Raw genomic sequence first — 14,090 nt, forward strand, 5'->3', positions numbered from 1 at the left:
CTAGGATATGCTAGGTTAAGTTAGGTTAGGTTATATTACGCTAAGTAAGGTTAGGTTAGGTTAGGTTAGGTTAGGTTAGGTTAGGTTAGGTAAGGTTAGGTTAGGTAAGGTTAGGTTTGATTGTGGTATTTCGGCGTTAAGGTACATTTAAGAAACACACACAAATTCATTCAGTTGTTATTTCGGCGTTGTGGTACACAGCAGTTTTCTAGCTGTCGGCGTTGTGGTCAATTTTAACATTCGGCGTTATGGTATTTCGGCGTTGTGTTAACGACCCGGTGGCAGGTCCCAACATGCTCGCCCCGAGCCCACATGGAGTTCGCTGTCTGTTGTCGCATCATCACGTTTTCTAATAACAATAAAGTTTTAATAAAGTTTTTATCACACTCTTCGACCAGTGTGGGATATAAGGAATACGGAATATGTCAAAAGGCACATCAAACGAGAGTGCCACGAACAGCTAGTGAAAAAAGCCAGATAAATGTTTCCAAGACGCCGACGTAGACTTTGCGAAGGAAAAAAAAAATATAATTTACATGCAAGCTTTTCGTCGTGAACTGCGAAAAGTTAATACATCCAAACAAAATAATCCGCCAAACAGTGCAATGCTGCTTGCAGCCGCTGTGCAAGTACAACACTGACTGTCTTTATAGAGAAAGAGACGAGCATGCTCGTGTAGTGTGTGGTAGCGGCCATGCGCCGAGCATATCCGCTAGTGTATGGGGCGCATAATACTCAAGTCACTACTACAGTAGTGCCTCGTTTATCTGACCTTCGCTTATGCAACGTCCCACCGCAGAGAAAACTCATTAGTCATTAATCTGCAACAAGAACTGCAATTTGTGAGCATGGGCATCGTCAATTATTTTTTGCCCTCGGCTCTACCGGAGCTAACTAGTTACCCGAGTGTTTTTTATTCTTCTTCTTCATTTATTTTCTGTTATTTTGTTGTAGAAAACATAATTATAAGTTTGTAATGTTGGAAAAAAAATTATAACGTAGTTTGACTGCCATATTATCAGACGTTTTCACTTATCCGATATATTGCCGGCCCATTTATATTGGAAGCGAAAGACTGTACTATTTTAAATTTGGTTTTTACATAACATTGACTGCACGGTCATTATATTATATGGTAACACATTATGACACAGTTGACGGAAAATATTAATATTTTATTTAGGTTGGGTTGAAGACAACTATAAAACTAACTGTGATGCTTTAGTTCATGCAACTAGACGAATAAGTACAGGTTACGTTGCAAGGTCACACACACAAAGGTATGAAACCTCCATGCAAATAGCAAGCTCCAAACTTTTAGAGTACAGACCCAGTGCTCATAAATTGAGTCTTGCCGTCTTGCCGGAGATTGGGTTGGTAGACGAATAATGACGCTTCAGCAATCACGAACAACAAGAACCTCACAACCAGAATCATTTTATATTACTAACTTACTCAAAATATTAGCAGACATGTGCTTCTAGTATGTTATTTTCTAGACTTGAGATGGTAAAGTTGCCAGTTCTAGCCCATAATGTACCATTTATAACTAAAGAAGTAGAGTAGAAAGAAAGATGATTCATATTGATGCAAATGCAAGTACAATAAAAAAAAATTGTACAAACAATAAGAAAATATTAATTTTCATTTTCAGCAAAGGTGTAATTTATATGCAAAAACAAATTTTAGAAAAATCAATGAATTGATAGGGCCTCTGGGAAATAGAAAAAGTCTATTTATAAGAGTGTAAATACAATTTTTTTCCGAAAGATTAAAATCAAAGTTTAAAAAAGTGCATATATTGGTATACAATAGTACATAAGAGTCAATGTCCACAAGAGATGGAATTTTTTTTCTGAATTTAATTGAAGTCCATGACTTTGAAAACAGACAAGTCAGATGTGACGATGGCCAGAGAAAAGATGAAGGGGATATACCCGCCCCAGAAATCCTAAAAAAAATCTATCTGTACCACCTGAACAAAAGGAAAGAATCAGAAAACAAACAGCGTGCAGAAAGATCAGGGATGTAACTAGACTAGTTTCCAGTTTCCACCCGGGGCAAGAATACATCGAATTCCCCCCCCCCCCCCCCCTAAATCTTATTTTCAAACCATACAAGTATACAAATCAAAACCTCATATTGCCACCACATATTAAATCCACCATTGAAATTATTTTTAATCCAACTTGGAAGGTTAATAAACAGAATTATTTACAGGCATTTCATTTTTAATACATAGCAAGTTGGATAGTATGCAAAAAATACCAACATTTGTGTATGTATCTTTCATTATTTCATTACAAATACATCAGTTCATCTGCCCTCCAGCTTTTTTTTTTATTCTAATAACACTACGATATTCAAGAAAATATCTATACCCTCACTTAGCACATCTTCAGATTACGCGGATTCATTTAGCGCGATGTTAATTTTACTGCCCCAGTCTTGAATAGCACTTCTGTATATTTCAGTTAACACGAAATCTCCGCAGGCAAAAAAAAAAAAGTCGAGCACGACGCCACGAAGTCTGTTTCAACTTCTGTAAACAACAGATGGGCCGTGGGATACAGTTAGCCAAACAAGGGAGGAAGAGATGCGCGCGCAGGTCTGTCTATGCTATCGGCTGTTGTACAAACATCAGTTATGGCAAGTTAAATTGCGGCTATGGAGTGTAAAGGACAAAATGTTTTACGTCCGCGCGTATGCCGCTATGCCGTACCGTTTTCACCTGGCCACAAACCAGACCGTGAACTCAGTCAAGCCAGTGGCAGGCAATTCACTCAAACAAAAGCAACGTCTGTCCATTCAGCTGCTGGTAACTGTACCTGCTTGATCACTCATAATGCATCGTGTTCAAGTATATGATACAAAACTAGAAGTATTACGGCACGCAGATTGTCATGAAGACCACGCTTATGTTGGTTGCACTTTAGTTTTAAGCAAGTCAACTGTGCGCACAACCGTACGAAATAAGGATTCTTATCAAAAGTTTACATAAGTCTGATGTTGTTAGTTGTACTAGCGGGAATATATTTGACATTATATACAGGAACAGAAACTAACAGATGATTCACATGGAAAAGGTTGTTAAATGAATGTTAAAATGAAAAAAAAAAAAAAAAAATCATTGGCCTGACAGAATTGGTGTGAACCAGGTGGTGATACGCGAATAAGCACTTCAATTTTTGAAAAATAAAATGTAATTATTCGGACAGTAATACTGGTTTCACTGTCAGTAAAGAATTGTTTGGAAAGTTACGCGACGTGAGTTGACGTTCACGCCCGGCCGGGCAAGTCAGCCAGCCGACTGACGATTAAGTACAAAACCACGTGTCTCCCGTTACGCGGTGTCGTATTTGTCATACAGAGTGCGATGGGAGGAATATAAAGATTAGTGATGTGACATTTATAGTTGAATATTATTCTGCGTATTTATATTACGTAAAGTTATGTTTTCTTACACAATTTTGGAACCCATTCAAAAAAATCAGCCTTGCTTTTTATGGAAACTAATAGTTCAATGTGCGATTTCGATTAACACGAGAATTTTTAGGAACGAATTATTCGTGCTAAGTGAGGGATAGGTGTAGTAAAAATAACTCGGCCAGTTTCCGTCACCCTCCCCCCCCCCCCAACCAAACCAACACAACAGGGCACAAGCCCCGTCTGCCCCCCTCTAGTTCCCTCTATTTCTTCCTCCTTCCCAGGGGTGCAACAACAAGGGGGGGGGGCAAGGGTATTTGCCCCCCCCCCCCTCTGAAACCATGAAGTGGGGGAAAACAGGGGCAAAGAAAGTGCTGTGTAATCAATTTTTAGATAATAAAACTGCTTAAATAGCACCATTTCCCACCTTGAAATAGAAATTTTTACGGGGGATCGATGATTCTTTATAAAAAGGTATATTCCCCCCCCCCCCCTTTGGAAATTTAATTGTTGCGCCCCTGCTCTTTCCCACAAAATAAAGTTGTACGAACACCCCTGGCGAAGGCACTCCGTGAGGAGCTCACCTGCAGGTAGCGATGGCCTTCTCTGGAGACGAAGAAAACAGCGCCTCCCCCGCAGCCGTTCGGGACGGTGTTTTTGAAGAGCGCCTTCTTGGCCACCAGCACCCCTGGACACACACAAGCTAGCGTGCACTCAACACAAACAAACAACCAGGGTCGTCATTAATCTATGATTTAGAGACCTGAAAAATTTGCGGGTTCATTTCGTGATAGTCTAGAATCCAAAAACGTTTGCCTTTTTTTACTGCATCAGTGTTTGGGCAACAGTTTTATCTGAATGATACTCGGCCAATAAAAAACCTTTAACAAAAGAAGTATCGAATCACTAGCGTCCCAGTTAACAGGTGTCACGAGTCAGTAGCCAATGAGCAGATGTAATTTTCCCGCGTGCGTAGAGGATCATGGAGTATATCCTACAGGTCATTGAAATCGCGAATTTTTCCGGTCTCTATCTATGATCATTCTGATACGAACATTCCCATGAATATGGTACAATAAACAGACTCGGGACGCAATAATTTAATGGGCCTAGAAAGGGGCGTGTCTGTGTTAGTGAGGTAGGGCGATAATTGCGACACTCGCTGCCATAGGCGTGCGCAGGACTTCAGTAGTGGTGGTGCCAGATTACACAACAGCCCTGTCATTCACGGACCCCGAGCCTAAAGCGGGGGGTGGGGGGGGGGGTCCTCCCCCGGAAGAAATGGATTTGAAAGCGCAAAATGGTGCTATTTAAGGTGCTTCCGAACAAAAACATTAAATACACATATGTAAAAATTTTAACATTTTTTATGACAAATTATGGCTTTGAACGTTATAATCACCAGGAAAACCTAAACTATTTACAGTTTTAAGCTTTGTTGAGCCATAAAGTAAATTGCACACATTGTTTGCACGGAATTCATGCTGGTGGCTTTGAAAAACCGTACTTACATGTTTTCTGAAGATGTCAAATAAATGCTAGAAAAAAACATTCTCAAATGTTAAGTTTTAAAATCAACAAATCAAGGGAGTTTTTGTAACATACCTTAAATATGTAAAATATTATAATAATAAAAATACACAAATAAGAGTGGGCAAAAGTTTTAACTTTTGGAATACAGCAAAAATGTTTTGTCGGCGACTGCATATAAGTAATCGAGTAAGCCTATCCTTTTAACTAACTAAAATCTCCTTTTTTTTTTCTTTTTTTTTTTTTTTTTAAACCCTGGCGGACGGCGGCTATTATTCCGTGCGCTTGCCGAGTGGAGTGAACAGTGGACACCGAGCGCGCATTCTATGTAATTTGAGGAGAACTATGAGAAGTATTTACATTTCAGAAGTTTCGTAGCCGCGGCCCGCGTGTACAACACAAGTAATTGCAACTGGCTTGTTACCGTGTGTATAGTTAGTTCGATTGGTAATTGATATACTGATAGTGTTATGAGCACATATCTGTAACTCGACACGATTGGAAAACATTTTTTTTTTTTCGAAATAATACGGATTTTTGTAAGTATGTATTATTTCTGCTTGTAAAAAACAAAATAACGTTAACCCTAATGGTGGTGCCAAGGCACCTGTGGCACCTACCGTGCGCACGCCTATGCTCGCTGGTACTTCTAGCAAGGCTATGTAGGGCAGTAACTATAACATTATATGGCGGAGAAATCAAGATAGAGTTCTATTGCAAGTCCCTTGAATGTTTGCAAAAATCTGTACTGGGAGTAATAAAGTTATAAACAAAATACAGAAACAAAACTTGTCGTCTGCCCTCAGGGTATTCTTAAATGCTTTTCGTAAACAGATGCTGCTCATATATCTTCAGCAGTTTTCAAATTGTGTAGATTTTCTTGAAGCTCTGCGCACTAAGTGTGTGCCCAGGTACGCAGGGCCTTAATGTAGTAACGGTTGCAGACTATTGGTTGCTTATTTAACTGCTCACACCAATACATTATTATATTTAAATATGTGGTGGAATTACAGTGAAACTACATTAATAAAAACTTTGTTAATATAAGCTAGTTAATACAGTCCCTAGTAATTACATAGGTTTTTTTAATGCTAAGCAGTTTGTTTAACACAAAATATGGGTTTAATGTGTAGCATTGCAAAATGGGTCATAAGAATATTAAGAATAAATTTGAGGTGAAGGATATTTTTTTTTTTGTTGATATAGAAAACAGTTCAGATATGTTAAGAATTGTTATTAATTACTTTGGTTAAATTTCATGGAAAGCCTTAAAATACTTATTTCCTTGAGATACTTAATTATTAATTTGAGGGTTAACTCTAGTTCATAATAATTAATGTTGACATTTGATAATTAATGTCAGTAATTAAAGCAGTATATATTATAATTTTACAGGACATCATTTTTAAACAAAAGTTTTTATATGAATTTCAACTTTGTTTACTAAATTTTTAACATTGTATTTGAATTTTTTGGGTAATTTTATATTCTATTGGATATTGCTAGTGTAATATTTTGAGAATAGTCTGGAAAGTACAGAAGGAAGAGCGGACAGGCGCGACACTCTGGCGCCAGAAAGCTATTTTTCACTTTGTAAATGCGTGTTTGGGATTTACGCGTCACGTTGTACGCACAGCTGTAGCGACCGTCTGGAAGGGTCTCTGGAGGCTACCACTAGCCAGCCAATCAGGGCGAGTCCTGGCGTGGTGTGATGCGCTCGGCCGAAATTCCTTATTTGGGCATGTTGATGAATGCTGTACTGTGATTGGTCGGTTGGCCCACGGGGTTGCTTCCCTTGTCTTCACCTATACAAGGGAGGTAATCTCGTCTACCAACTCAGTTGTCGCTCGATTGTCGTCCAGTCCGGTCGCGTCGTCGGCAACTCGCACAATATTATGGAGTTGCACTAAGGGACAATTTAACGCCTAGGGGCTGGGGCCAGGCCGTAATTTTTTAAACTAAGTTCATTTTTTTTTTCCGGAATAATGTATTAGAAATTTAGGCCCTAGGCGTCGGCAACGGCCCAACTTCGCGCGACTTCGGTCAGTGCGCGACCGTACCTTGAGTTACATCGCTAACCAAGGGACAGTAATAAATTCTATTTTTTTGTGAGCGACAAGACTCAACGACCATCAACAGAAAAATGTCTGGTATGGTATGTATTTGGACCTCATCCTATCAAAATTCAAAGATATCGTTAAAATTCGTATAAGAAAAGACAAAAACTGTACAAGTAACGAAGTTTTTCTAATTAAATTCATTTGTAAAATTGTGTATTGAAGCCATGTAACGATGAGAAAAAACATTTTTTTTAAAGAAATAAACAAAGATAATTTAATAAACTCTTTTATTTCCAAATAAAGCAGAACCTCAGGAACATTGTTTGTTTTGTATTGTTACGTTTCTATGTGTGGTTAGCCGGGCAAAAACAAACAACGTAACAACATGGCTGCCCAGCCGCGGGGCACGAATTTAGACACTGCCTGATGATAAAATAAACATTCGGAAAAACAGTAAAAACTTATCAAGTAAAAGCCAATCATGGCTAAATTAACTATGGTAATACCTTTTGGAACATCGGCAAAATTATAACTTGTGAACGAGTGATTCGAGAGTGGATCGTGTGATCTTCGCGTCGTACTTGTAAACATCAACAAACGAAAACGAGCGTGAGAAGCCAGCATTCACCGTTTACCAGCGCGGGACATCGTGGGAAAGGAATGCGACGAGAACTACATTTTAGAACATCGTAGAACAGCGCTTCGCAGAACATCGTGGGACACGATTCCAGCAACATAGATCATCTCGGTACTTCGCGGGACAACGAGGGATGAATCGCCGGAAACAGCAAGTCTAAATTGGACAGAAACTTACATTGTTATGGTCTAAATTTTGTATTTGTGGTTATCAGTGTTAAAGTTTTTTTTTTTAATGTGTTTTTAAAGGGTTGTTTACGTTTTTTGGTCATTTATAATTGTAAAACCAAAAGAAAAATGAGTACAGACAGTCAGGATGACCTTGCGGGTTTTCCTGAAACTTCAGGAATGTCCGATCCTAATTTGAATATTGAATTAGTGCAGGAGCAGTCGGAAAATATGGAACAGCCTGCAAATGGTAGTCCAGTAGAGGTTATGGGGGGGTCAGGTATGTCTAATCAAATGTTAGAAAAATTAATGATAATGATGGATAACATGTCACAAGGGATGCATAACATGTCACAAGGTCAGACTGAATTCAGGTATATAATGGAACAAAAATTAGATGCCACTAAACAGGAACTTACACAAGAAATTATACAAGACAAGAACTAACAAATACAGTTGAGAGCCGATTTAATGCACTTAAGAATGATCTTAATGAACAAATATCTTCCTGTGTCTGTAAAGTAAATGATTGTGAAGTGCAGATTGAGGAGGTACAGTCTAGGTTAAACACATGTGAAAAAACAGTGAATCAAGTTCAGATAAATTTAACACAAACAGGTAAAACCGTTCAGGAGCATAGTAAAAAATTTTCTGAGTTGGTACAACATGGTAAGGGTGTACAAAACAGAATTGTCGAAATTCAAGATGGTATCACAGATTCACAGTTGAAAGTGGTACAGGAAGTTAAAGGGAATTTTGAAGCTAATGTTGAAAGGACGTTTACAGAAAGTTCAAAGGAGGGTGGCCAGTTGGAGAATTTTAGGTATGATGTGGGTAGAGAATGTTTACAGGAAATCGAGAAAGGGCTGAGTAAGATTAGAGGGGATGGACAGGGTAATATTAGAAGTTCAGTTTTAACTGTAGACGAAGTAAACACTTTCGAAAAAACAGTGCCTAAATTGTTTGGTGATGACCGAGGGGTCACTCCGATACAATTTGTAACCAAATGTGAAAAAGTAGTTAGCTATTTTAGGGGTTCGGATGAGCAACAGGTAGACTTGTTTATCACTAAATTGGATGGGGTTACATTGCAATGGACATTACATAAGAATGAATGGAAAACATTTAAAAAAAAAAAAAATTTTATATATTTGCCAGTTGGGTATGTATTTTTTTTAGAATAATTCAATAAAACATTATTATGAACAATCAGCTGTGCAATGTTTAAAGTATGTTTATGTTGATTTTGTAAACAAATTAAGGTCATCAAGAATTTTATCATGTTGGACTAGTGAACTATAGTGAACATTTTGCATATTTTTGAAAGATTAGTAGAGGAAAAGCTGAGTAATATTAGAGGGAATGGACAGGGTAACATTAGAAGTTGTTTCTTTGGGATGAAATATAGGAAAATTTTGTGTCAACAGTTTTGAAGTGATAGTGTTGTCAAGTTTTTATTAATGCAGATATGAAGAGTGGAGATATTGGTTAATTTGTGGGTTAAAGTGGTTATTTCATGGGATTTGAGGAGTTTATCATAAGCAGCAGAGAATTAGAGTAACAGCGGTTTTTAAGGGATTTTAAAGGAAATAATTTGTTTTGAGATTATTTGTCGTCGTCGAAGTTGAAGTTTTTGTATTTGTCGTCGTTTAAGGTGGTCGTGGAGACGTAATTCCTGGAGTTGAAGTTTTTATCGTCGTTAAGGTGGTCATAGAGACGTAATTCCTGGAGTTGAAGATTTGTTGTCGTCATCGGCTGAGGTGTAAGTTTTTGAAGATGTTGAAGTCTTTGTGTTTAAGTAAGTTGTTCAGAGTTTTTTGCTGTTATTGAGGATTCTTCGTTGACCAGGGTGTGTCTGCTTGAAGCTTGTAGAGAAACCAGTTTCAAAGTTATTTGTATTTTGCACTGATGAGAGGGAGATAACCATTTGTGGAGAGTTGTTGACCTTTTGTAGTAAGACAGATGTTTTCAAATTTTTGGCTTTTTGACAAGGAATTAATATTGCAATATTTAAGAAACAGTTTTTTGAATTTATATATATAAACAAGTGTTTTATATTACTTATGATTCAGCAGGTGAGGCAGTTGGTGCTATGCTCTTCCAAACGAATTTCAAGGAAGGGGATGAAGTCTTAATTGCTTCACACAAGTTGCCATCCCTTATAGATAATAAGATATCCAAGTTTTTCAAATTATATGATGGGCCATATGAAATAAAGGCTGTGGTAGGCCACAATGTTTACAGAGTAAATGATGCTAATTGGCACGTCTCTTTACTCAGACCATGGAAAATTAATTAAGTGTAAAATAAAAAGGGTAAATTTTAAGCAAGTTGAGTATGTACTTTTTTAGTGTCAGTCAATGAAACAATTTGGACAATCAGCTATGCAAGGTTTGATTATTGTGTAAAGTATGTTTATGTTGATATTGTAAACAAATTAATGTCATCAAGAATTTTATCATGTTGGACTAAAGTAAACTATAGTGAACATTTTGCATATTTTTTAAATGACAAATGAACATGAAAATCCAATGAAATGTTTTGTTTGTTTAATGTTGTCTCATGGGAAGATGTTAACTGAAATTTATTATGAGTTATGTTTTCGGAAAATGATAAAAGTTTGAAAATGTTTGATATTTTAAATTAAAATGCTACACATATTGGTAATGCTAAATGTTTGTTTTGAATTAAATAACAGGGTGTCAATATCCTATATTAAAGGTATGAAATGTAATACTAAAAGTTAATGCATAACAGTCGTCGAGTTTTGAAGCTGCAGAAGCAGTTGTGTGTTCATGATGGCCAGAGTTTAGGTGAATTTTTTGTATTGCCCCTAAATAATCAGCAGATATTTTTTTTGTGTAGTGTGGTTTGTGAGGCAGTTGGGGGGCCAGGAGGTTAATTTTAAATATGTTTCCGGCATGGAGTCCGATGTTTTTTTTTTTTTTTTTTTTGCAAGGGTGAGTCCCTTCTCCTTGGTCGCTTCCACCCCTCATCATTGTTAATATATGTGCTGCTGTTGCTGAAAGGGGAGGTATGATTTGAAACCTGAGGAAGGACATTAGTTCATGTAATTGGTTTTTCAAGAATATAAACATACGACTGTGTCATAATGAATTGTTTGTCATGCCATGAATGTAGAATTGTCAACTTGTTGTTTGTGGAAATTTAAGTGAGGAATGCAACACTTACAGTTTGATGCTCTATAATCAAGTGTTGTGTTTTTTGTTAAAGATTTATGTGCCACTTTAATTTGGTATGGAGAATTTAAATAATTTTTTGTAAGTAATTTTTCAATATTTGGGTTATAATTTTGTAAATTTGTTTTAAGGATTTATAATATGAAAAGTCATGGTTTGCTATTATTATGTCAAGATTTGCATTTCTAATGTTGATGTTAATTTGTTACATTTGTTTACACTTTTGCTATGGTATGTTATTTCCTTTGTTTCAACAATTTACACTCCTGTACTTTTTGATTTAATTTTGCAAATTCAATCAAAAAGTAGGGGGGGTTATGTAGCATTGCAAAATGGGTCATAAGAATATTAAGAATAAATTTGAGGTGAAGGATATTTTTTTTTTTTTGTTGATATAGAAAACAGTTCAGATATGTTAAGAATTGTTATTAATTACTTTGGTTAAATTTCATGGAAAGCCTTAAAATACTTATTTCCTTGAGATACTTAATTATTAATTTGAGGGTTAACTCTAGTTCATAATAATTAATGTTGACATTTGATAATTAATGTCAGTAATTAAAGCAGTATATATTATAATTTTACAGGACATCATTTTTAAACAAAAGTTTTTATATGAATTTCAACTTTGTTTACTAAATTTTTAACATTGTATTTGAATTTTTTGGGTAATTTTATATTCTATTGGATATTGCTAGTGTAATATTTTGAGAATAGTCTGGAAAGTACAGAAGGAAGAGCGGACAGGCGCGACACTCTGGCGCCAGAAAGCTATTTTTCACTTTGTAAATGCGTGTTTGGGATTTACGCGTCACGTTGTACGCACAGCTGTAGCGACCGTCTGGAAGGGTCTCTGGAGGCTACCACTAGCCAGCCAATCAGGGCGAGTCCTGGCGTGGTGTGATGCGCTCGGCCGAAATTCCTTATTTGGGCATGTTGATGAATGCTGTACTGTGATTGGTCGGTTGGCCCACGGGGTTGCTTCCCTTGTCTTCACCTATACAAGGGAGGTAATCTCGTCTACCAACTCAGTTGTCGCTCGATTGTCGTCCAGTCCGGTCGCGTCGTCGGCAACTCGCACAATATTATGGAGTTGCACTAAGGGACAATTTAACGCCTAGGGGCTGGGGCCAGGCCGTAATTTTTTAAACTAAGTTCATTTTTTTTTTCCGGAATAATGTATTAGAAATTTAGGCCCTAGGCGTCGGCAACGGCCCAACTTCGCGCGACTTCGGTCAGTGCGCGACCGTACCTTGAGTTACATCGCTAACCAAGGGACAGTAATAAATTCTATTTTTTTGTGAGCGACAAGACTCAACGACCATCAACAGAAAAATGTCTGGTATGGTATGTATTTGGACCTCATCCTATCAAAATTCAAAGATATCGTTAAAATTCGTATAAGAAAAGACAAAAACTGTACAAGTAACGAAGTTTTTCTAATTAAATTCATTTGTAAAATTGTGTATTGAAGCCATGTAACGATGAGAAAAAACATTTTTTTTAAAGAAATAAACAAAGATAATTTAATAAACTCTTTTATTTCCAAATAAAGCAGAACCTCAGGAACATTGTTTGTTTTGTATTGTTACGTTTCTATGTGTGGTTAGCCGGGCAAAAACAAACAACGTAACAAATGCAATAGATGGTTTTTTCTCCACTCGGAAACAAATGTATTAATGATTGATTAATACAAAGTGGTGATAAAAATAAAAGACGTTTCAACTAAAATAATACTGTCTTCTATGTGGATCAGTGTAGGATGGGAAAAACAGCTTGGCAAGGCAGAAAGATGGCATGGTTCATTTACGAGATTTGTGAAACTTTGGGTCTTTCTGACATCTCAAATGTATGGTCGAGAAGCACAGTTCAAATTTTTTTTAAAACTACAGTGTACATAAATTAAAAATGTATATTATTATTATTAGTATTTAAAAAGTAAATTTGTAACCATATAAAATGATTGCATAAATTCTAATTCTGAGAAAGATATTTAAAACTTTACTGTACTTGCAATAGTTTTGTTAACACAAACCCTGGTGATGAAAAAGTTCCAATGTTATGGTCCCTTCAGGTTTGTATTACCGAGGTTGCAGAATCCAGAATACCAAGGCCCAGAATAAAATACTCCCTACGTCCATCCTCTCGAAAATGGAAAAAGTTAATTGGGTGATCAGCCCAGAGTGATATTTTGTTTGGTATGGAATTAATGCCCAGTTAAATAACAGCCCATTAAAAAGCTCATTTATGACATCTTTAAAAAGTAAATAAAAGCAATATATTTTTAGCTCATTTTTTAAAGTAATATTTTAAAAAAATACAATACAGTAACAATAATTTTTTTTTAAATAATCCAGTTAAAAAATTGAACAAAACTTCATAGATCAGGTGTACAATGGAATTGATTTTTTTTTTTCATCGCTAGAGACCTGCAAAATTCGCGTATTCAATGACCTCCAAGATAGACTCTACTACACTCTACACACTCAGGCAAATGCCACCTGTTCATTGGCTGCTGACTTGTAAGTCGTCTCGACTGGGTGGCCTGTGATTCGACACTTCTATGAGTGAGGGTCTCTAATTGGCCCTCAGTCCTCCAGATTAACAGTGAACCAATTGCAGAAGCAGCGCTAAGGTATAATTATTTGAATTGTAGCATAGTCATCGCTCATGGTTTTTTTTTAATATTTGGGATGGCGAGGGGGTAGGAAAGGGGCGGAGGGAAGAAGATTACCCCCACCACCCATCACATAGGTACGCCACTGTTCGGAGGGTGGTAGGGACACCCAGCTTTTGCCACAGGAAATACCTCAAGCTTACTGGGGCAGACTGGGTGAAATGATTTCGCAGTGGTTTTCCATTCCCCTCCACATCGTAGAGCTGAAGGAACATCACATCACCTAGTCCTGAACCCGGGAATGAAATTTTTCACTTTTGAATGATCCCAACCCACTAATTTCTATGCTGAATCCCCAGGTCTCGTTATTTTTGTATTGTACTGCCGCGGGTTTAGATTAAATTGTGGTGTCCTGTTACTTGTCTTTTATGCTGATTCGAGTCAGGCAACGGA

General features: G+C 37.0%; 1 protein-coding gene across 2 annotated transcripts in view; it reads right to left on the reverse strand.

Annotated features, from left to right (window-relative positions):
- LOC134538770 (uncharacterized) overlaps nt 1-14,090 on the reverse strand; it is a 301,464-nt gene that overhangs the window by 29,042 nt on the left and 258,332 nt on the right. For both annotated transcript variants that reach the window (XM_063380259.1, XM_063380260.1), the window contains one exon: nt 4,011-4,114. In XM_063380259.1, coding sequence (XP_063236329.1) covers nt 4,011-4,114 — 104 coding nt within the window. The remainder of the gene's footprint in view (nt 1-4,010; nt 4,115-14,090) is intronic.

This window comes from Bacillus rossius, chromosome 14 (genome assembly GCF_032445375.1).
Source record: "Bacillus rossius redtenbacheri isolate Brsri chromosome 14, Brsri_v3, whole genome shotgun sequence".
In the NCBI taxonomy this organism is placed as follows: Eukaryota; Metazoa; Arthropoda; class Insecta; order Phasmatodea; family Bacillidae; genus Bacillus; species Bacillus rossius.